At 34.7% G+C, this 23253-nt stretch overlaps 1 protein-coding gene and 1 pseudogene across 3 annotated transcripts in view; one reads left to right on the top strand and one right to left on the bottom strand.

The window, feature by feature from the left end:
- The window catches only part of SCAMP1 (secretory carrier membrane protein 1), a 55979-nt gene that overhangs the window by 3302 nt on the left and 29424 nt on the right, over positions 1 to 23253 (bottom strand). Inside the window, exons 5-8 of one of the 2 annotated variants that reach the window (XM_081133154.1) lie at positions 22197 to 22325; positions 20967 to 21126; positions 15419 to 15520; positions 11858 to 11975 (exon numbers count right to left, since the gene is read on the bottom strand). In XM_081133154.1, coding sequence (XP_080989280.1) covers positions 11858 to 11975; positions 15419 to 15520; positions 20967 to 21126; positions 22197 to 22325 — 509 coding nt within the window. The remainder of the gene's footprint in view (positions 1 to 11857; positions 11976 to 15418; positions 15521 to 20966; positions 21127 to 22196; positions 22326 to 23253) is intronic. The other variant, XM_081133153.1, reaches the window with a different exon arrangement.
- LOC308554440 (DNA primase small subunit pseudogene) lies at positions 857 to 2209 on the top strand (annotated as a pseudogene). The gene has a single exon. The product of its transcript is annotated as a DNA primase small subunit pseudogene (transcript).

Genomic DNA, 23253 nt, shown 5'->3' on the forward strand with positions numbered 1-23253 from the left:
ATGTCCTCAAAGATACTTCTGCTATCCACTCTGTATACCATTTAACCTTTTGTGTATGGTCAAATTTTAAAGGATTTACAAAGAAACACTTCTGTGAACTGTCTGTCCATACTGATTCATCACTCAACTCTTGGGATTTATTTTCATGAGTAGGGTTCAAAAATACTCTATTAGCATGTGTTTTATGATGCATAAACTATGAAGCACATCAATACATACAACATCAGCCACTCAATTTAATAAAAATTTGAGAAAGGAAATAATAAAGCAAATTAGAACAAATATTTATTATATGCCTACAAACGGGGGGGGGGGGGAGAGACAGAAAAGTAAACTTGTAATTACACTGCACTGTGATTAGGTCTAAATTAGAAGCCTAAATGAAATGCAATCAAAGCAGGTTTGGAGGATGGGGGCAGTGCACCAAAGTCAGTCCTTTCCCCAAATCTGGATAGGAACTGGTAATTATGGAGTAAATGTCAAGGGAAAAAAAGTAGAATGAGTCAAAGACATTTAAGTCAAATTTGGATACTAGAAAGCTGTTTCAAAAAGAAAGCAGAGAGGACAGGCTGGTTTGGGGATGGGGGTTGGAGAGGGAAGAGATGTTGGGTTAGGCTCTAAACATTCATACATTCTATAGATGTTTACTCTAGGCCTGCCACAGCAGGCAGATGATTTGGTTTGGAGCTGAAGAGAGGAATGGGCTAGAGACAAGGACTTGGAAACCACTGGCATATAAATGGTAGCTGCAACTCTGACATAAATTTAACTGTCCATAAAGAACACAAAGTAGAAGCTCCTGTGCAGTTCCCGGCAATTCTTGCGGTTATCTCGCTGGGCCCGAGTACCGAGTTCCATGAAGGCATCTGACCCTGCTGAGCTACTTAAGCTTTATTACCAAAGGCTCTTTCTCTTTGCTTAGTACTATCGCTGGCTCAACTATGGCGGAGTGATAAAGAATTACTCTCAATACTGCTAATTTTCATTCACACAGAAAGATGATATTTACATTTGCTACCAATCCTTCAACAACCAGAGTGATCTGGAAAAGGAGATGCGGAGAATGAATCCATACAAGATTGACATAGACAGGTGTGATATATTCCCACAGACCCAATCAACACAATAAAGTGAAGTTGGGAGCGTTCCAGGATCAAGAAAAGGAACTGGTGTTTGTCACTAAGATAACAGACTTTGATGATGTGAGATGTTATAGTTCTGCAGAACATATATTCCAAGGGCTGGCCCCTCATGATGATGGCCATTGCATCATCGACTGGGCACTGAAGGAGGACTATGAATTTAAGCATTGCCTCCAAGTATGTTCTGGAAGAAGAGGTGTTCATTGTTGGGTCTGTGATGAATTATTAGAAAACTGTCCTCTGCAGTACAGTCTGGTATAGTTGAGAATTTGAGTCTTGTAAAGGGTGGTCAAGATGTTAAAAAAAAAAAAAAAAAAAAAGTTCACCTAAGAGAAAAAATTCACCCTTTTGTCAGAAAATCTATAAACATAAAAAATAAATACTTTGAAGAATATGCCTTGGTTGATCAAGATATTCCTGGAAATAAAGCTGTGATAAGATTTTAAGCTCTTGTTCCTGAAACAATTTATGATGACCAACAAAGCTTCCAAAAGCATCACAGTTCACTTCAGCATTGGGAGCATTTGAAGAAAGTAGCCAGATATTCAAATGACACAAAAAATGACAAATGTGGACCCTGGCTTGAGTAGGAGATCATGCTCCAGTACTATTTTCCATGGCTGGATATCAATGTTAGCAAAGGAATCAATCATTTGCTAAGGAGCCCTTTTAGTGTTCATCCTAAAACAGGTCAAATTTCAGTGCCTATTGATTTACAGAAAGTGGATCAATTTGATCCAGTTACTGTTCCAACGGTAAGGCCCATGAGCCATGAGTGAGATGCCATTTCCACTATGGAAGAAGAAAAGAGAACAAGGCTGAATCCGCTATCAAACAGAACTAGAGGCTGTGAGAAGACCAATCTAGGCCCTTAGGTAAAAGCTTTCAAACAATTTCTTGAACACCTGGATAAATCCCAAAAAGGACTTCTCAAGAAGAGTGATTCACAAAAAAGACTTCTGAAGATAACTCCCCTCCAACCAATGTGGATAACTTCTACCTTCAACCAAGCATCAAATACTTCAGAGCAATTTAATAAATATGGCAGAACCATGTATGTATTTTGATGCTCAAAGCAAAATTTCCTTTTCTTGAAAAATATGTTGAAAAGATTCCTCAGACCACCAAAGGAGAGTGTCCAGATTCCTGGAAGGAGCAGTAATGGGAGGAATAAGCGGATTGCAGATAAATTTGTAAAACTTAATAGTATACAAAGATAATTCTAAGATTTCTGATATAAATCCTCACTCTACCAGTTGCCATATAGAGAGGTAACTGAGCAGCAATATGCCCAAGACACTAATCTCAGCTCACTAGATACAGCCTCCATATTTCTGGATTGAATATTCTAGGTGAATGAGGGCTTTGTCCTTAAGTCTTAGATACTTAAGTTAATTTATACCTGAAGTGTGTATTCAGTCACTTCTTTGCTCACTGATATTTTTATAGGTCTGGTCACATCCCACTACCCATCTTTTAAAAATCGTTTTAAACTGACCATCTAAACCTACCGAAACTTTAATTCAAAAGATGTGTTACTAGATAATATTAGGGCCCAGTAGAGTCTTGTTTACAACTGTTCCAACTGACGCTAACTTCTTCCCTTAGAGAACAATTGGACTGATTAGATTCGTCTACATCGTAAAGCTGCAGCTTAGAAAAAATAACCAACTTCACCAACTTAACACCTGTTATACTGTCAAAAACACTTGAACTTTCTATATATCCAGATACTTAAATTTAATTTTAAAGTTTTCATTTCTTCCATATTGATTTTGTGTGATAGATTCTGAAGTGTCAGGTTTCTTTTGTCTGATTTTACAATCAATCTGAACAGAACAGCCATTCTGGTTTGCATTCCATCTTCTGAGAAACACTAGGAAGCAAGCTAACAGGCTGGTACGTTCCATGATTTATGAGAAATTTCCTTCCTTTGCATTTCCTTTAACATTGTTTTCTCTATAGCCACACAGTCTTTCTTAAAATCTTTTGGTTTATATAAAAAACACTTTATAATGCAGTAAACAAACTGAAATGCCTTGCACTTCTTTCTCTTTTCAATTTTTTAAGAAAAATATTGAAGACTGTTGCGCAAAATTAAAAAACCACACATACAAAGTAGGAAGAGAGTCAAGTACCAAAGTCTATTTAAGACACCAATATTTAAGAGGTACTCACAACAACAAGGAATGATTAGCAGAGGAAGGAAAAAAACCAGGGGTCCTTCTACAGATGTCAAGGGAAGAAAGCATATTAAGGAATGAAGAGCTGTCAGAGTAAGAGATAACAATACCCAGGCAGTCCTGAATTCTTCTGATACAGTGGTGCAAGCACATGCAATGTTAGGGAGAAAAAGAGAGGACTGAAAAGTACATATACTGGTAAACCCCAAAAGTCCTTTTTTCTAGTAACTATAGCACCATCATAAGTATAGAAGTACTTATTTCCACTCTTTGAAAACCATGTTTTCTATGGACCATTAAAAATACAGATAAATTACTACTCCTATGTTCAAGAAAATATCTCACAGTGAGTACATATGATTAGATTCTAGAAAATGAAATGCATTATAGAAATCTAATAAACTTTCTTTACTTACTAGACCCAGTCACAGTACAATGTAATTACAGGTTCACTTACCTCTTTCCCTTTTCCCCCAAGTTTACAGGCATGTAATAAATGAACATTTGTTCTAATTTGCTTTGTTATTTCCTTTTTCAAATTTGTATAGCTGATGTGATATATTTATGGGCTTCATAGTGTAATTACTTAAAATGAAGTTCAAAGCCCCACGGAGAGCAGAGGCAAAATAAAGGTAGGAAGAGCACACATTTCTCAACAGTTTATCTATACAGCCCCAGAGAGCCACCTAGAGGGGAAAGACTACATAAATAAGTATTCAGTGCATAATGCTCAAATACTGTCCCCACTCAAAACCTCAAGTTTACTTTTCATAAAACAAGAATATTTGTTGACCTGTCACTGGGAGTTTACCTCAGGATAAGATAATTATGTAAATATGCTGCACTAATAAAAATTAAATGTTTAAAAATATCTGCATGTCACAGCCAAGATGCAATTCCAGAAGGGAATACTGCTTCCTTAATATATCTTCAAAAATATCTTAGTGTACACTGGGGTGGTGTGTGACTAAAAAAACTATATGGAAAGTAAAGAACCATGGTACTTTATTTAATCAAAATTATCCAAACATATGTTTCCATTAAAGCTTACAAAACACCATTTCAAGAATTCATGCTTTTATTAATATAAGATCCCTGTCATACCAAAATTATTTTAACTTTTTTAAAAGCTGGGAAAATACAAACAAGTAAGTTTTTAAAGTATTTTTATTCTTGTTTTGAGTTTTTAGTAAACTTATGGATCCTCAAACCCAATTTGTTTTCAATTAACCACTTCTTAGAAATCCTCTATAAACCCTCCCACCCACAGATCTGGGTCAGATAACCCTTCTGTAACCTCTTGAATTTCCACTCCAGTTTCATGCTATTGAAATCCCACTCATCCTTTGAGGCCTATCGCCAGTACAGCTGTCCTCTTTCCGCCTGAACTAGCTCTGGCTTTCCCTGCTGTGAGCACCTCCTACACTTTGTGGTACATATTATACATATTTAGGGATGCATATTATGCTGCTGCTTTTGGAGGATTTATGTACATGTCTGATACCCTACATGCTTTTAGTTCCTTGAGGAGAAGAGCTCATTTCCACTTATTGTTACACCCTCTAAAAGGCATAATAATTTGTGGTAGAAGCCACTGAATAAGTATGTTTCTTTATCTGCTAGGAATTAAACAAATGGCCTAAAATTATCTTTGTTATTAAAAAGTTACCAAAGAAGTGCAATACTGCTCCAGTACACTATATGTACCTGTATTACCAAGTAAAATGCTTAGTTTGTAATTATCTCAGAGGTTAATTTTTTTAAAAGTGAACATTCTACTTCACACCTACAAGGATGGCTATAATCAGAAAAATGGAAAGTAACAAGTGTTGACAAAGATGTGGATAAATTAGAACCCTTGCTGGTGGTAATGTAAAATAATGCAGCCACTGCAGACAACAGTTTGGTGGTTCCTCAAAAAGCTAACCATACAATTACCATTTGATGACCAAGCAATTCCACTCCTAGGTATATACACCAAAAAACTGAAACCACAAACTCAAACTAGTATGTGTACACCAATATTCATAGTAGCATTATTCTCAATAACCAAAAGAGGAAGCAACCCAAGAGTCCATCAACAGATAATAGCACAATGTACCATATATAGAGAGTGGAGTATTATTCAGCCATAACAAAGAAATTCTGATTCATACTACAACATGGATGAACTGGAAAACTTTATGCTAAGGGAAATAAGTCAAACACAAAAGGGAAATATTGTATGATTCCACTTCTATGAAATAGCTAGAATTGACAAATTCACTGAAACAGAAGGTAGATTAGTGGTACCAGGGTTAGGGAAATGGAGAGTTACTAAATGACTACAGAGTTTCTGTTTGGGGTGATGAAAAAATTTTGGAAATAGACAATTGTGACAGCTACACAACATTGTGAATATAATTAATGCCACTGAATTGTACTCTTAAAAATGATTAAAATGGCAAATTTTATGTTACATATATTTGCCACAATTTTTAAAGATTAATAATGTGATATACTCAAAACCATTGTACACTTTAAATGAGTAAATTGCATATTTAAATATCTCAATGAAGCTGTTAAAAATATACATATAAATATTTGAATAAAAATATCTATGTATAGCATTATAAATACTAGTAAGTAGATCTATTAAATTTGAAGGTGCCTAAGTAAATATAACACAATAATTTAGTTATGTTAACCTAGATTTGGGATGTATTATGTAACTAGTCTACTACTTATAGTAAAGGATAAAAAAAATAAAAATTGAGGGCAATAAAAAAAGGTGAACATACTAAGAATACCAACTGAGGACAGAATATAAACAACCTGCTCAGTGTGCCGATTTTTCTAGAGATTCAGAAGTGTTACTATGCCTGCATGAAGACAGCAAGCATGTAGACCAGTATTTTAATAGGCAATGTAAACCATCTGAAATTGATTCCTAATTAGGAAAGACTATAGTGTTGGATTGAAAGGGGGGAAGGGGGGAAGGAAGGAGGGAAGGAAGGAAGGAAGGAGGGAAGGAGGGAGGGAAGGAGGGTGGGAGAGAGGGAAGAAGAGAGGGAAGAAGAGAGGGAGGGTACCTATTTGTGATTATAGAACACCAGTACAGTGTAATTATCAGCATTCTGTCCTAGATCCAAAATAAAGATGCCCAAAAGGGGGGTGAACAACAGCAAAACTTCAAATGAAAATGAAAGTCACTTTTAATCTAAGAAGGTTATCTCTTGACATATAATAGATTACTGTCACAAAACATTTACTGTAAAACACCATTTTAACTAATAAATGAGACTTGTCATTATTCTGGATCCTATAGCCAAATTCTATACCCTCAAACAAAATATAAGAGTATTTGCACTAGATATTTTGGTATGCAAAAAAAATTTTAAGCACTTAGGGAAACTTGTTTTTTAAAGAAGTGAAATAACTTTTTCCTAACATTCTTTCAAAATGCCAAAAAAATTCACTATTAATAATCATCTTATGAATGTGCACACAAAAATCTATGGACCATTTTTAAAATTTCATTGAAAAAAATAAGCATTCAAAACTAGGTCCCAAAATGAATATAAATTATGTATTACCTAGTCATCTCTTCCATACTAAGTTATTCTAGCTCTTATACCAATTAAAAGGGGAAATTTTAGATTCCTTTCATATATAGTCTCCTGTGATTCATTCATTATTGTTATTTGACCCGCTTATAATACCTCTGCCTTAACCCAAAACTATTATTCAATTCTAATAGAAAGAATAATTTTTTTTTCTTAAAAAAACACCACCACTTAGAAATAATCTAAGGAAAAATTTAAGAAATCTATCTGTGAAAGGTAAGTACTGAACTATTCCCCTATTTATGAAGAGGTACAAGAGACAGATATTCTTGCATTTCAGTTTTTTAAAATTTGGATTATTAGATGATGCTATGTAGGAAACTGCAATAAGTTACCATAGTGCTCATACTGGGAACTCTACATTCCAATGATTACCTACTCCAACTACGCAAAACATCAGAATACCAACAAAATTCTCAAAACTGTATTCACTGTAAGAGAAATAAATATATACCACAGAACACGTTTAACTGGGGATGGAAACACAGAACAGCCGAATAAAACACAACAATTCTAGAGTCAAAATATTATGTGCACAAATAACTTTTAGAGGGCATTAACTGTTTATGGAAAGCCTGACCCCTAGTGGTTATAAACTATAGCTACATAACGCCAAAGGATTTTTTTATTTTTTATTTTTTGAACAGCCATTTTTTGAGCAAGTGTGGAAAAGAAAAAGAAAAAAACCTCAGGTGTTTTTATTGGATCTCAATTTCTATCAAAGTAAGAGAAATCCATGCCATTACAAATATGACTGGCCCAAATTGCATTTTAGCTTATACTATCCCCATTAATTGTACTTCAGAAGATCATCTCATCTAAATTTCTTCTTTCACAGATAAAGAATATGAGATTCAGAGAAGTTTAGGAACTTGTGCAGACTGAAAGACAGTGAACACATAAAAAAGAGGTAACTGGGAACGTCCTTATTTATGAGGTAAAAGAAAGAAAGGCTAACCAAAATAGAGTATGCTGTAAAATTTCCATATCAATACAATTATGAGAGAAGCAATCATATTTCTTTTGAATGCCTGGCATACAAGCAACACAGCTCTAAAACTTTTCTTTTCATGCAATTGGATGCTCAAGAATTGTTACCTGGGGGAAAACATTGCAGGTCAAAGACTTTGGAGTGCTGCACACAGCAGTCACACAGCAGCTGCAAATAAACACTTCCTCTACACTCTGATTCTATTAATCATCAGTGCCACACATTCCCCACCACCAATGCTGGTTAAAATTCCTTCCACATTCTTCCCTCAGTAGATTCTTGAATGTGGGGAGTCTTCTACCCCAGACACTCTTCTCACTTCATATCCACTTTCTAGGCTTCATTCACATCAAGTCAATACTTCCCAAGTCTAGAAATCCAGCCTAAATCTCTTTTTCTTTGCTCCCAACTTACATGTCCAAGAGCCTACCAAGAATTTTGAACTCTCCACATACAAAGTTGAAAACATCTTGATGCTCAAATCTGCTCCTCTTCCTGCACTCTATTCCTGAATGACCCACCATCTAAAAACCTGGGTGTCATCCTTGAGTCTTCCCTCATCCCCTACTTCCAGGCCCAAGTCAAATCAATCACTATCTGTTCATTTTCCCTTGCCTCAGTTTACACTGCCACTTTCTTAGTTTAGGCCGCCATCATTACTAACCAGCTTCCTAGCTTGTCTCTCAGTCTTAATTTCTCCAAGTAATACATTGGTGCTCCACAAATCCCAAATCTATTCCTGAATAGTCTTTCTAAAGCTCAAATTGGATCAATTCAACCGTTCTCTTTGAACCTCTTCTATGGCTTACCACCACTCTTTGGAGAAGATCCAAATTTCTTAATAAGGTTTCCTAGTTTACAAAAACATAACTACACTCATGTGTTCGGCCTCATCTTTAACTGTCCTCCATCACAAACAGCCCACTTTTCTCCCTACACAACTCAAGCACCAAGCTTAGTTACCATCCATTCTCAACTACTTTTTTTTTTTTTAATATATCTTTATTGATTTCAGAGAGAGGAAAGGAGAGGGAGAGAAGGAGATAGAAACATCAATGATTTGAGAGTCATTGATCAGCTGCAGCCCCCAACACGGGCATGTGCCCTGACCAGGAATCGAACCCTGATCGCCTGGATCCTAGGTCGGCGTTCAACCACTGAGCCATGCCCGGCCGGGCTCAACTACTTTTAATTCCCTGAATATGCCATGCTATTCCCTACAACTAGATATGAAAATAGTATCCCTGCTACCTGGTACCTATTTATCCTCTCCCTTCCCCCGATTCCTTTACTTAGATAACTCATGTTCATCATGATCTCTCACCCAAGGCAATACAAAAAGACCTCACTACTAAAAGAGATCTCCAAAACTTAGATGTCCTTCCTGTGTGCTCCATATAATAGCCACTAAATCACTGGATCGTGGTACCCATTCATTTGTTTCTCTTCCACACCAAAATGTAAGCTCAATAAGCTCATAGTGCAGTATCTGGTACATAACACATACTTTACAATGGTTGTTTAACAAATGAATGAAATCTGCAACAAACCACAAAACCCTCTACTGTACTCTAAATTTATTACATTTCTAGTTTTATAAAGCACTCCCAATGATATATCTGGAATAAAAAAGGAATTGTCCAAAGAGATGTTATAATGGTCAGGCTATAGACTCCAAGTTACCAATCAAACACTAATCTAGGTGTTGCTGTGGAGGTATTTTGCATATATGATTATCATCTATAATCAGTTTACTTTGAAAAAAAGAGTATCCTGAATGATCTGGGTAGACCTGACCCAAATAGTTAAAAGGCCTTATGAAGAGAACTGAGGTTTCTCTGAGAAAGAAGAAATCCCACTGTGGACTAGTGCTTCAGCTTCTGCTTGAGAGTTTCCAACCATTCCTGACCTCCTACCCTGTGGATTTCAGGCTAACCTGGCCAGCTCCCACAGCCACATAAGCCAGTTCCTTTCAATAAATATCTTCATACAGTTCTGTATCTCTGATGGAACACTGACTCATAAAGAGTCAGAACAAAAGTACACATCAAACCAGATCTGAATATAGCATGGTAAAGAGGTCCAAAAGACCAGAATTGAGGCCCTGTGCTATGCAACTGACTTTCACTGTTTCATTTAATCCTCACACCAACTCTATAAAAGTAAGTTATTCTCATTCCTTCATTCATTCAACATATATTTGAATGCCTACCACATGCCAATCATTGCCAGTCACTGTTCTAGATATGAGGAATACAGCCTGAAAGCACACAGACTAAGTCCCTGCTCTCATGGAGCTCAGAGTATGGGTAAGGACAATGAACCTGAGTGGTTACAGAAGCATGCTGAGTTCATGATGCATTATTATGAGTTTATGAGACAATGATACCATCAACTGCTGATGTAAACAGTCACCTAAAGATGCAACTAAATGTTTATGCAAACTATTGTATCTTTCAACTTCAACATTTTAGGTAGAGAAGAAACTAAAACAATGAGGGAAGTTGAAATTCCCATGAAAAAGGATTGTACAGCACAAAAAGCAGAGAGCTGGTTGCATTTAAGAAGACTTTTAATAATGAGCTGGACAAAGAAATAAATGAAAACAAAAGAATAGCCTCAGAGGCAGAAGAATCAGAACCCAATTTTGAAGACTGAGGAGGAAAAGCCATCAGTAGTACAGAGGGCAACAGAGTTCAAGGAGGAGGAAGAATGAAAACAAACTTTAGGATTTAGTAACTTTAGAAAGCTGAGTTTCAATAGTATGTGTGTGTAGTTCAGAAAAAAAATAAAAGCTTTTATAACAGAAAGTAAGTAGCAAAACACAGTCCAGCCTTCAGTGAGTTTTGAGAAGGACAAATGGCAAATGTACAAGTGAAATATTTCAACAAGAGTGCAAAGTGTTCTTAAATATAAGGTACAATTATTTCTGTGCATCCCTTGTACATGTTCTCAAGTTACTGGGCATTGAAAAATAAAGAAAAAATGTTGCATAGGCTTATTTTCTTTAGAATTGAGACCCACCGAAAGTCTTTATCATTTTAAAACACAGGTGTTGCCCAGTCAGCGATGCTCAGTGGTTGAGCATTGACCCATGAACCAGGAGATCACAGTCTGATTCCTGGTCAGGACACATGACTGGGGCTCCATCCCCAGTGGGGTGTGTGCAGGAGGCAGCCAATCAATGACTCTCTCTCATCATTGATGTTTCTATCTCTCTCTCCCTCTCCCTGAAATCAAAAATGCATTAAAAAACACACACACAAAAAACTTTAAAAAAAATAAAAATAAAACATAGGTGTTATTCCAAGAGTTTCTATATCATATTTAAACACATGTAGAATATAAAAAATATGTATCTAAAACAACATTAAACTTCATGTAAACAAATAAAAACACTGATTTTTCTCCTACCCTATGTAATGATTTTTTAGGGCTGTGAAAACAGCCACGGAAATTGTATAGGAGGAAGTGCAGATACCTGGGCAGTCACTAAAAACAAAATTCATGTCATAACCCAGCCTGAGCCTCTCACCAGGTCACTTTATACCCTTAGATAAATAATTTAGTGTCTTTAAATTTTAAATACAAATAAAACACATGCCACACTTCATTACTCAAGCTAATATGTTTAATATTCAAAAAAGAAATCAGAATATATAAAAATAATCCAAATTTTAAAATAAAGTTTACTCTTCAATTGATGAAAAAAATCTTCAGTTAACAGGATTTTAAAATAGTTCTTTTTTACAGGAAGTTAAAAATGTGATGCAATTTTCAAAATTATATCTATGTATACTATCAATTGTAAAAAGTAATCCTCAGAGAGCAAACTCATACAAAAAGAACGAAAAAAAATGGCTTGAAGTTACACTAAAGAGCAAAATGGGGAAATGAGTTTCCTATAATAAGTTGCAGGCATAAAATTTCACTTACCTTTTTAAACATAACTAGTGAGATGACTGCTGATGCTGTGAAAAGTGCTGCTATGATTATCATCATGATTCCAACAGGAATACTTTTGTTGAGACCAGTAAGGGATGAAATCCAACCACTATGAAGTAATTAAAAGAAAAGTATGATTAGGCAAATAAGTCAATGCACATTTAAAAAAAAACAACACATAACTTCTAACACATATTCAGCTCTTATGAGCCAAGGAACGTTCATATTCTTCATACGTGTTAACTCATTTCATTCTCACAACAATTCTATAAGATAATGCTGTTTTTAATATCTATTTTAGAGGTGAAGAACTGAGTCACAGAGATATTCAGTACCTGCCCAAGGTCATTCAGCTAATACATGTCATAGTCTGAATTCAAACCCAGACATCAAATGATTTTATATTTTTTAAGCCTAGGAATTCATTACTTTCTTTTAAAGTTCATTTTAAATTCTGCTTAATTATGGAAGAAAATATTTGCAAACCATATATCCAACAAAGGGTTAGCATCCAGAATATATAAAGAACTTTCAAAGCTCAATGGTAAAAAAATTTAAAAATCATAGAAAAATGGGCAAAAGACATGAAGAGATATTTCATGAAGAGGATACAAAGATCACAAATAAGTACATGAAAAGATGCTAAACATTATGAGTCATTAGGGAAATACATATTAAAACCTTGATTAGCTATCACTACACACCTAATCAGGATGGCTAAAATAAAAACAGGGACAGTACCAAATGCTGGTGAGGATGTGGAGGCTGAATCACTCATACATTGTTGGTGGGACTGTAAAGTGGTACAGCCATTCTGGAAAACATCTGTCAGTTTCTTTAAAAACACTAAACATGCAACTTCCATATGAACCAACAATCACAACCTTGGGTATTTATCACAGAAAACTGAAAGTTTATATTCACACAAAAATCTGTTCACAAATGTTTATAGTGGCTTTATTCATAATAGCCCAAACTCGAGAAACTCCAGAGTCCTTCAACTCTGGTTACACAAACTGTGGTACATCCATACCATGGAACACTACTTAGGAATAAAAAGGAATGAACTACTAATACAACAACTTGGATGACTCTCCCGAGAATTACGCTGAGTGACAAAAGCCAAAGGTTACACACTGTATAATTCCATTTATATAATTATGTAATTTCTATAATTCCATTTATATAATTCTTGAAAAGACAAAATAACAAATGACAAACAGATTAGTGATTGCTGGTGTTGAGGAGGGAATCAGGGCAGGAGGAAAGTGAATTTGGCTATAAAAGGGCAACATGAGGGATCTTTCGGTGATAGAAATGTTCTCTACCTTGACTATCTCAATGTCAAGATCCTGGTTTTGATATTATACCATAGTTTTACCAAGATATCATACCAAGATATTACCACCAGGGAACACTGGGGAAAGAGTATCTGGGATCTCTCTACATTACTTATAACTGTATGTGAACCTACAATGAACTCAAAGTTTCTTTTTAATTTGCTGAATTCCATGAGGTTCATCTTAAAACTGGTCACCCTATATCACCCTCACTAGCAGACTCTTTTGCTATTTCATTACTACACATGCTGCTGTGCTCAATTTTAACACTTTTTCTACGTTTGTGCTAAAAAGCAAGACATTACACTTCAATTCCATAATTAAAACCCATGTGCTGTTAATATGCCAGTATTTTGTTGTTGTTAATCCTCAGCCAAGGATATTTTCTACATTGTTTTTTTTTGAGAGAGAGTAAGTGGGGGGGGGGGGGGAGAAAGAGAAACATCAATGTGAAGAGACACATCGATTATCAATTGGTTTTCTCCCGCACACGCCTTGACCAGAGCTGGAGATGGAACCTCCAACCGAGGTACGTGCCCTCGGCTGGGAATCAAACCCGAGATCCTTCGTGGGCAGGCCAACACTCTCACCACTAAGCCATGCAGGGCAGGGCATAAGTGGTATTTTAAAATTAAATATTTAAAACATTTCTGTTCCCTCAAATGCCAAAGACTAAACACTATTTAAAATGATAATACTACTTTTTCCCAGAATTGATTTAAAATACCTATGTAAATTCTCTGCATGTATATATGCCCATTAGGAAACCTGCAAAGCTACAGATAGTTGTCTGATTGCCACTCACTACTCCGATTCAGCAGTAGCATACTAAATTAAGTCCTCAATACACTCTAGTCACATGATCATTTTAGTTTATGTACACAGTGCAGCAAATGTGCCTCATATATGCCCTTAGCTTATAAGAACTCAACTGTATGTAACAGTTATAAAAGAAAGAAGAGAGAGAGGGATACTTTGAGATGTGTACTCTTCCACCTGCCATTTCATTCAAGGAATGTTTGCTCCAGAGTGTATGAAGAGAGATATAAATCTGCTATTATCTCCTAGCCTGGGTCCAAATAGTGTCCATTTCTGATGATCCCCCAATGAGCGACCATTTTGCCATGCTAAGAACAATTCGATTATTTAAAGATATATGTACAGATCTGGAAGCAGACCAAGTGTCCTTCAGTAGATGAGTGGATAAAAAAGCTGTGGTACATTTACACCATGGACTACAACTCGGCTGTAAAGAGGAAGGAAATCTTACCCTTTGGGACAGCATGGATGGACCTGAAGAGCATTATGCTAAGCGAAAAAAGCCAGTCAGAGAAAGGCAAGTACATATGATTTCACTCATGTAGAATCTAATCAACAAAATAAACTAAAAAACAAAACAGGAACAGACTCACAGATAGAGAACAGACTGACAGCTGTTAGAGGGGAGTGGGGTTGTGTGGCTGGGTGAAAAAGATAAAGAGATTAAGTAAAAAAAAAAACACACCAAAAACTCATAGACACAGACGACAGTATGGTGATTAACAAAGGGAATCGGGGGTGGGGGGTGGGGGGAGTAGAGGAAGATAGAAGAGGTAAAGGGGGGATAAATAGTGATGGAAGGAGACTTGACCAGGGATGGTGACCACACAATACAATATACAGATGATGTGTTATAGAACTGTACACCTGAAACCTATATAATTTTACTAACCAACGTCATCCCAATAAATTCAATAAGAAAAAAATATATGTATATATGTATGCAGTGGTTCCATTTTTCAAAGACATGTGTCCATGTGCATGTGTGTGTATATGAAAACATGTTTGTATACCTAAAAGAGTGTTTTACATATAATAGGTCCCTTTTTCCTTAAAATACTTGAATTTCTTTTCTCTCCCTTCCACTATTCTTGGCCCTCTTATCTGATCATTTCTCAGTCTCCTTTTTACTTTTCCTCTTGGTGCCCATTATATACACATTTTACTTAAACTAGATATAATGTGCTGTTTTTTAAAATGGGAACATAATTTTCAAATAGAATGGTTTGTCCAAAGGTTATGCCTTAGAAAATTAAATACTAAAAAATACAGTTTTTACTTTTATTATTTATTTACTTTTGCTAATCTGGCTTTTCTCTGTTAACTATTTTTAGGGAGCCAAAAATTATATAGAGATACTAGATGAACAGATTAGAGAAATAAGATGACTTACCAGTTGCCCCAGTTGTGAAATCCTGCAGCCTGTAGTACATGGACAGCAAACTGACAAATATAGACGAAGAAGAATACAAAGAACCTGAATGAACTGTCACTCCTTTGAAACAGGGAGAAAGAAGGAAAAAATGTCATTTTTCTCAATACCTTTACATCACATGCAGACTGACAACATTAAAACACAAAATAATTTTAAATATACCAGTGGCAACTTCCTGAGGCTTGAAATTACAATAACATAATAATTTATGTGAAGCCTTTATCCAAACACTAAATGATACTGTTTTTACTACTGCAACCTCACTTTGTCCTTTCAATTTCTAACTGTACCACAACACATACTGGCAAAAAAGTTGTTTTCCTTTTATTTTGATTTTTTTACTAAATAGCTTCACTGAATTATAATTAACATACAATAAACTGCAAATATTTAAAATGTACAATTAAATGGTTTGACATATGTATATACTCATGAACCTTCTCCAATAAAAATAGTAACCTTATCCCAAAAGTTTCCTTGTACACATGAGTACTCCCCCGCACTCTATCCTGTTTTCTGTCAGTACAGTTTTCATATTTTAGAGTTTTACGTAAATGAGATCATATACTACATACTTTTTTTGTCTGCCTCTTTCACAAAGCACAATTAGTTTGAGACTCATTCATGCTGCAAGTGTCTAACATTCATTCCTTTTCTTTGCTAAATAGTATTGCATTGTATAGATATACCAGTTCTAGTCATTCACCTGTTGATAGTCATTTAGGTTATTTCTAGATTTTTACTCTCACAAATAAAGCTGCTATAAATATTCACGTATAAGTCTTCATGTGAACATGTATTTCCTTTTCTCTTGGGTAACTACCTAGACGTGAAATGGTACAACACATGGTAGGTTTATGTTTAACACTTTAAGAAACTGCCAAACTGTTCAAAGCGGCATTTATTCCATTTTATGCTCCCGACAGCAGTATCCAGTTCCTCTACCTCTAACACTTGGTATGGTCAATCCTTTACATTTTAGCCATTCTAACGGGAATAATAGTATCTCATCTGACGTCACTTTGCACTTTCCTAATACCTAATGTTGCTGAGCATCCTTTCATGTGCTTTTTGTCATCCATGTATCATCCTTGGTGAACCATTGACCACCTATAAAGCCAAAAATTTGCATTCGTATCTCTAATCCTCTTATCAACTCTGCAAATATTATCCCGAATTTACACTCAACAAATTGAAGCCCTAAGAGTTTTTACTGCACTTTCCTAGGAGCACACAACTTTTAAGTGGGGAAATCAGAATTCTAACCCTTTCTCAGTGTGTTTCCAATAGTTACACTTCTTCAACAACTCACCACCTCATTAATAATTACCTAATATTTTACATTATTTACATAATGCTTAGTGATTTGTGGAAACATAAAATTAAGAACGAAGTTATAATCTTTTAAAAACATATAAATGACAAAATGTCAGCTCCAAGTTTAATTCTGACACCAAATAAACTTGACTTTTAGAAGCACGTACACCTGGAGCATCTCCACATATTCTTCTAACAGCCAGGCAATGGGATGGCCAGACAGAGGACAAAGCCCTTCAAGTGCGGCAGTAACAGCAGCGCAGGCTGAAAACTAGGCAGCACATGCACGTAGAACAGCATTTTACACAATCTGAAACCAGCCTTTTCATGAACTTGTGATATTCTGATGGTGCCAGTAAGAGAGGAGGTTTTTCCTCAGTTTCAGAGAAAAATCTTCAAAAAGGTAATCCAAAAGAAGACTAACTTGAAAATAACTGATCTTATACTTATAGATACATCACTAATATGGTATCAACATTAAATTCCTTCTGAATTCAAACATTTTTGGGGTGCTTTTGAATATCACCCAATTTTTATATATGAATTCTAACCAAAGCTTCAAAACCGCCTACTTTTTTTTTATCTTTATTGTTGAAAGTATTACAGATGTTCCCCCTTCCCCCCCATTGATCCCCTCCACCCTGCACCCACCCCCCCAGGTATTCTCCACACTACTGTCTGTGTCCGTGGGTTATGCAAAAAGGCATCTAAATTCTTTGATTAACCTCTCCCCACCTACTCCCCCACCCCCACCTTCCCTCTGAGATTCATCAGTCTGTTCCAATGCATAATTTATGTTATGCATTTCTAGAGGGCAAGTACCATGTCTTCTTTGTATCTCCAGCCTAGCATACTGTCAGTGTTCAATGAATGATTAATTTAACTTTAGGGTACTTCATATTTTCCAACTGCTTTGCAATCAGAAGTTATTTATTTTAATAGTAATATTGCTCTAAAAGAATCAAAAGAGCTCAATAATGAACTTGCAAATGAAATACTAAAACAGAAACTCAGATGACAATGGAAAACCAATTTCTCATGAATAACTAATTTAAAAATAATTATTCCTAAATAGAGCCTACCTTTATCACATTTAAAAATCATTATATGCAATTATTAGTTTGACTTATATATGTTACTGAATATAATCAGTTAAAATGTAGACTTAAATTTTTCAATGAGTTTTAAGACTATTATACTCTAACTCAATTTATAATTCAGTTACAACAATTATATTTTTCTTCTCAGATCAGAGTTAATATAAAAAAAGGTTTACTCAGCCATCATATTTAGTAAGCCAATTACAAGTTCTTGATAACAAGGTTAATTGTTAACTTTTAAAAAGGAATTTCTTGAGATACTGAGTGTATTTACTTTTAGACTGAGTCAACAGGGAGAGAAAAGAGCAGATAAACTATATATGGCAATTAAAATTGCAATTCCATCTGACCAAGGGACAACAAACAAAGAATGGCTCATTCTAGAATAAAGACTTCCTGATGTGCCCTCTAGTTATTTTTAGCACTCCACCACAAAGCTAACAGCTGGTCTAGAGACTTGGAATTACCACCCATCTACAAGGAAAAAATAATTCCTCTGGGCAACTAAAAAATAAAATCTGATCACATCCTTAAACCTAATGTCCCCCCTCAATGCATGCAAAACATATGTTTGTAATGACTCATTTATTCTAAAATCAATTCCTGCCATGTTGTTCTTATTGCTAACTATTCTTTTCCTCACTTATAGGGAAACCTGGAGAAATAAAATTTGCAGTAGATATTTAAATAATTTTATGACAGAAGAGGCAAATGTATCATTAGCCAGAAAGAATAAAACTTGATAAACTTTGAAAACAACTTTAGCTTCACTCAAGAGTCTGATTAATAAAAACTAAATGTTTTCAATAACAACTTCTTTCGAGAAATATGTAAACCTGACCTAAAAAGTTTTAGTTACCCATTTTCTACTGATTTATGTAGTATGTTCAGATGCTTGTTTCATTTCTTAATCATCATTCTTAAAACATAATATGAAATAATTTAATATCCTCTGACTCTGGCCCTTTCTCAAAGGCAGAAATCTCTCTCAAACCTGATCTCAAATAAAGCACTTACACGAATAAGTAAAATCTCTTTTAAACCCTGTATTTAATATACATAATCATATCCAATGTACCTGATTTGAGAGTTTCCTATTTAAGGGAGAAATCTATGGTTAATAAATGTTTTAACAAACTTTACTAAGTACTTTCAAAGAGATTCAGACTCACAAACACTTGGCAATCTATCTGGATGAAGAAAATTTTAAAGTTATACACTGAAAAGGTATATTAATGATTTCAAATATTTTAATTTCAACTTTCCCCATAAAAAATGTTTTCTCTCAGTTCTGCTCCAAGTAATGAAACCCAGATAATTAACATATTTGTGATATACTCTAACTTTTAGCCCTTAGGGTTGAGCTACAGCTAAAAATTTAGCCTACATATTAATAATGCAAGAAATAAAAATGTTCCATAAAGCATTTTTATTTCAACTGGCAAAGGAAGAGAATAAAGGGACTTAAGTGACTTTAAGTAATAAATGGCAAAAAAACTGTATTTTAATAGTTTGTTTTGGCTGCATTAGTCATAGAGGGTTTAAAATCCAGAATCTCCAGCCTTGGGTCACTTTCAAAGTCTCAAATGGACACATCCCCATTGCCACCCACCAGCATCATTACAGATATACTGGTAACACGATGAAAGTAGGCAGGCAGAGGCCAGATGTCAGAAAATAATTTAAAATCCTTGTGAGCCAGGCTTAGATAACAAGGACAAGAACAGCAGCAACTCTCTTCCGAGATCATGCAGAAAGTAAACAGGTCCTTTTAATTTCTCTCCAGTCCACACCTACAGAGGTCCCTCATCCCATTTGTTCCCTGACAAACAACCTCCCATATTTCAATATATACCCAAAGGTTCTTTCCTTGTTTTCCTTCCTCTCATCTATTTTCTTCCCTTCATTTTATTTCTAAACAATTTAGTTTTCTGTTGAATGACACCTTTTCTTTCCAAATTCTCAATCTTCTCTCTTTTCCTTCTGTTTTATTTTTCCCATCTGTTTACATATCTGGGTTTCTAATAATAAACATTCCAGTTAATCAAATAAATTTTATGTTGAAATGGAAAAAAAAGTTAAATAACTGAATATGGCCTCCTAATTTCCCTAATATATATCATCTGTACAATACTTGCCTATTTCTTAGTAATGCTGCCTCTCATTCGTGAGAGCTGAAAGAGGTTCATTATTCGTAAATTAGCTTATTCGAATAAAAATGAGTTAATAGACAACTGAAAATATGGACTCAAACGGGGCTATCATCTAAATCAGCATTTCCCAATATTTATTTCTTAAAACAATAGTACAAAAAGGTGCTCCACAAAATAATAATAATAATAATAATAATAATAATGGTTTCATGGTCAAATCACAAAGCACACTAGGCTCTTAAAGAGTCTAAGAAATCCTAAAATGAATTAACTTGCTTAACATTATTATCCAGCTGTTCCCAAACATAAACTAGTGAACCATTTTTTCCACACCTACTAATATTCCACAGAATATGCATTAAGGAAATGTTAATCCTAACCACCGATTAAAATATACCACGCAAAGTGTTATACTTCATCTTATAGTCTGAATAGTTTTAAATGTTGCTGTGTTATGAAAAACCAAGAGTGAATTTACACAGAAAATACTTACAAAGTTGCTAGGTGAAAGTGATTCACGTTAAACATTACATGTATATTTACCTTACCTAGGTTCATTTAAGATTTAGGCTATAATCACCACTTGTGATTTTTTTTTTCTTCTTTTGGACAAAGGAAATGAACAAAATGTTTCTTAAAGTTAATTGTATCATATGGAATAGAATGTTTTACAAATATTAAGACTTAAGGCCACTCTTATTTTTCATTCATTCATTTTCATGTTTAAGTTTTCTGAGAGGGATGAAAAACTGGGATTTTATGACTTTAAAAACCTAATGAATACACAGACATATGATATACAGACTTTTCTGAAGGTGTTTCATACAATAACAAAAACATTTTTTAATGAAAATGTCAATTTTCCCTTTAAGGTGCACCATGAGTAATTTACTGTACAGGCTTTAAAGAGCATATTTTAAAGCACACACATTTTACCTGAAAGCTCCATAAAGTGGTCTGTACCAACAGACAAATGAACAAGGAGTGAAAAGCAAGAACCACAGGATACTCAGGCCAAAGTCAACCCCTCTTGTAGGATCAACGCAAAACCAAGCCAAGCATCCGAAGATATTTAGAAACAGTGTTACTGTGTGGACTGTGAAATCAAAAAACAAAATAGAAAAGAAATATTTACATTTGAGTTCATTCAACAAAAATTATAAATGAAAAATATACTTCCCAAGAGTGAATATATTTTACATGTTTTCATTTAGTATTTTTCAGAACATTGCTGTTTTTTTTTTTAGGCATTTGATTTGAAAACAGAGTAATCACAGGAAAAGGAATCCTAATACATGCACTGTTTGGCAAAAATTCTTTTGGCCCCTTCCTAAAGGGCAATTACACAGCTAAACCAGAGAAGCACTACCTGAAGGGCCTATTCCCTGAGAAGGAAACATGTGATATGTCTCCTGATCCAAGGCCCAGGAAGAAAGCAGTGCCTGCCACAAAAAGAACCAGGACTAGGGAGGGAAAAGATCCTGCACTCAGAATTATATTTTTCCAGAGTGGGACTACAAACGTCTCCCCCAGCAGATTATACACAGAAGAGAAGTGCTCTGTGCAATCTCATCATGACATTTTTAAACAACAAAATTAGAATAATTGGACTAAAAATGGCTAATACAGTAGAAATTTCCAGTGACTATATAGTCAATCTATAAGGATTATTAATTCACCCTCATTGAGTTGTCCATTTTTTGAAAGTACTGGGATTCAAACTGTGTTTTGGTAGAGGGTTAAATTTATTAAAGAAAGAAAAAGTACACTAGGATGCATTTCAGCTCCAGTGGCAGACCTTTCTTTAGTTAACACAAATAGATCTTGGAAAACCCTTCATATGTTGTTAATACTTTCCATGACAGGCCAAAAACAAAAAATCTGAGTAACATATAACTATACAGCATAAACCTAAAGATTTGCCCATTATAATAACTTAAAGCACTTCCAAAAATTTATTCACTGGCTGAATTTATTATAGGAAACAAATTCTTTCAAAAGTTAAAATAATTTTAATGTAAATTATCACTACAATAAAAATTGAAAGATCTATAGGAAAAGATCGATTAATGATGCTATCCTTAATATATGAATTCCAAAAAAAGTGGATTTTGACAATAAAATATAAAATTTGTTTAACAAATACATAATTTATTCTGTACTCACACATCCACAAGTAGTACATAATCTTCACTGTCTTCTGGAATTCTACAGGAATGTCTACAGAAAAATCCTGATAGAAACAAGGTCCCACAGGAAAATTGCCAGGAAGAGGTGGCCAATTATTTTTTCTGCCTGCAAAATTTTTTTTAAAAAGTTACTTATATTAGGACAAATATGTGCTGTTCCTATTTTTGGTTTCAGAATAAAGAACGATATCTATTGTTATAATAGGTGTTTTACAAATACAACATTGTAATATCTACATTCTTGGAGAGCTTTGAAAGACAATCTTTATATCTTTTAAAATTTTCCCAGAATCACTTTAGAAAACATTAGATGGTAAAATAATTTTCCAGTGTCATATAATATTTAGCAGGAACCATTTATGTACAGTTGAAACAAACAAAAAATAAGAGCATAGGGACACATACCCGGTGACTCTGCCCTAAAAACAAATTTATTTCAGTCCCAAGAGTCTGGCTCTCACATGCAGGTCATGCAGTATTTAAATCTCTACAATTTCTTCCTCAGCATCTTACATCTTATTTAAATTCCTAACCCGTGTGGAGAGGGAAGACCCAGCTTTTGAATCTTGGGAGTTTTCTACCATTAACTCCATGAAAAAACACAAAATTAACCAACACCTAAGTATCAAATTCAGAAATCCCAAAGTCTCAAAAAAATACCCACAACACACATAAGAAAATTACAAAACTATGAGAAGACATGAAACAGTCATGAGAAAGAAGCTAAGGAATTATAGCACCTTCAAAAACCTAGAGAAAAAACAAATTCAAATTGTGAGGGGAAAAATATGTGTCTATATAAAAAAATTACATTGGAAATAGAGAATTGGTGGGGAAAATATAAAACTAAAATTAAAGCAAGAAGTCAAACATTAAAAATAGATAGTAAAAATAACATCTAAAGGCTGTCTTCTCATTTTAAATATTATAATCCCACAACTTTTTAAAATTAGATTTTACAAACATTTTATAGACCAGGAAAATATTAATGGCAGGAAAAAAGCATGACCTATTTCTGATTCTCCCCAACATAT

Source organism: Miniopterus schreibersii, assembly GCF_964146895.1.
Source record: "Miniopterus schreibersii genome assembly, chromosome: 3".
Classification (NCBI taxonomy): Eukaryota; Metazoa; Chordata; class Mammalia; order Chiroptera; family Miniopteridae; genus Miniopterus; species Miniopterus schreibersii.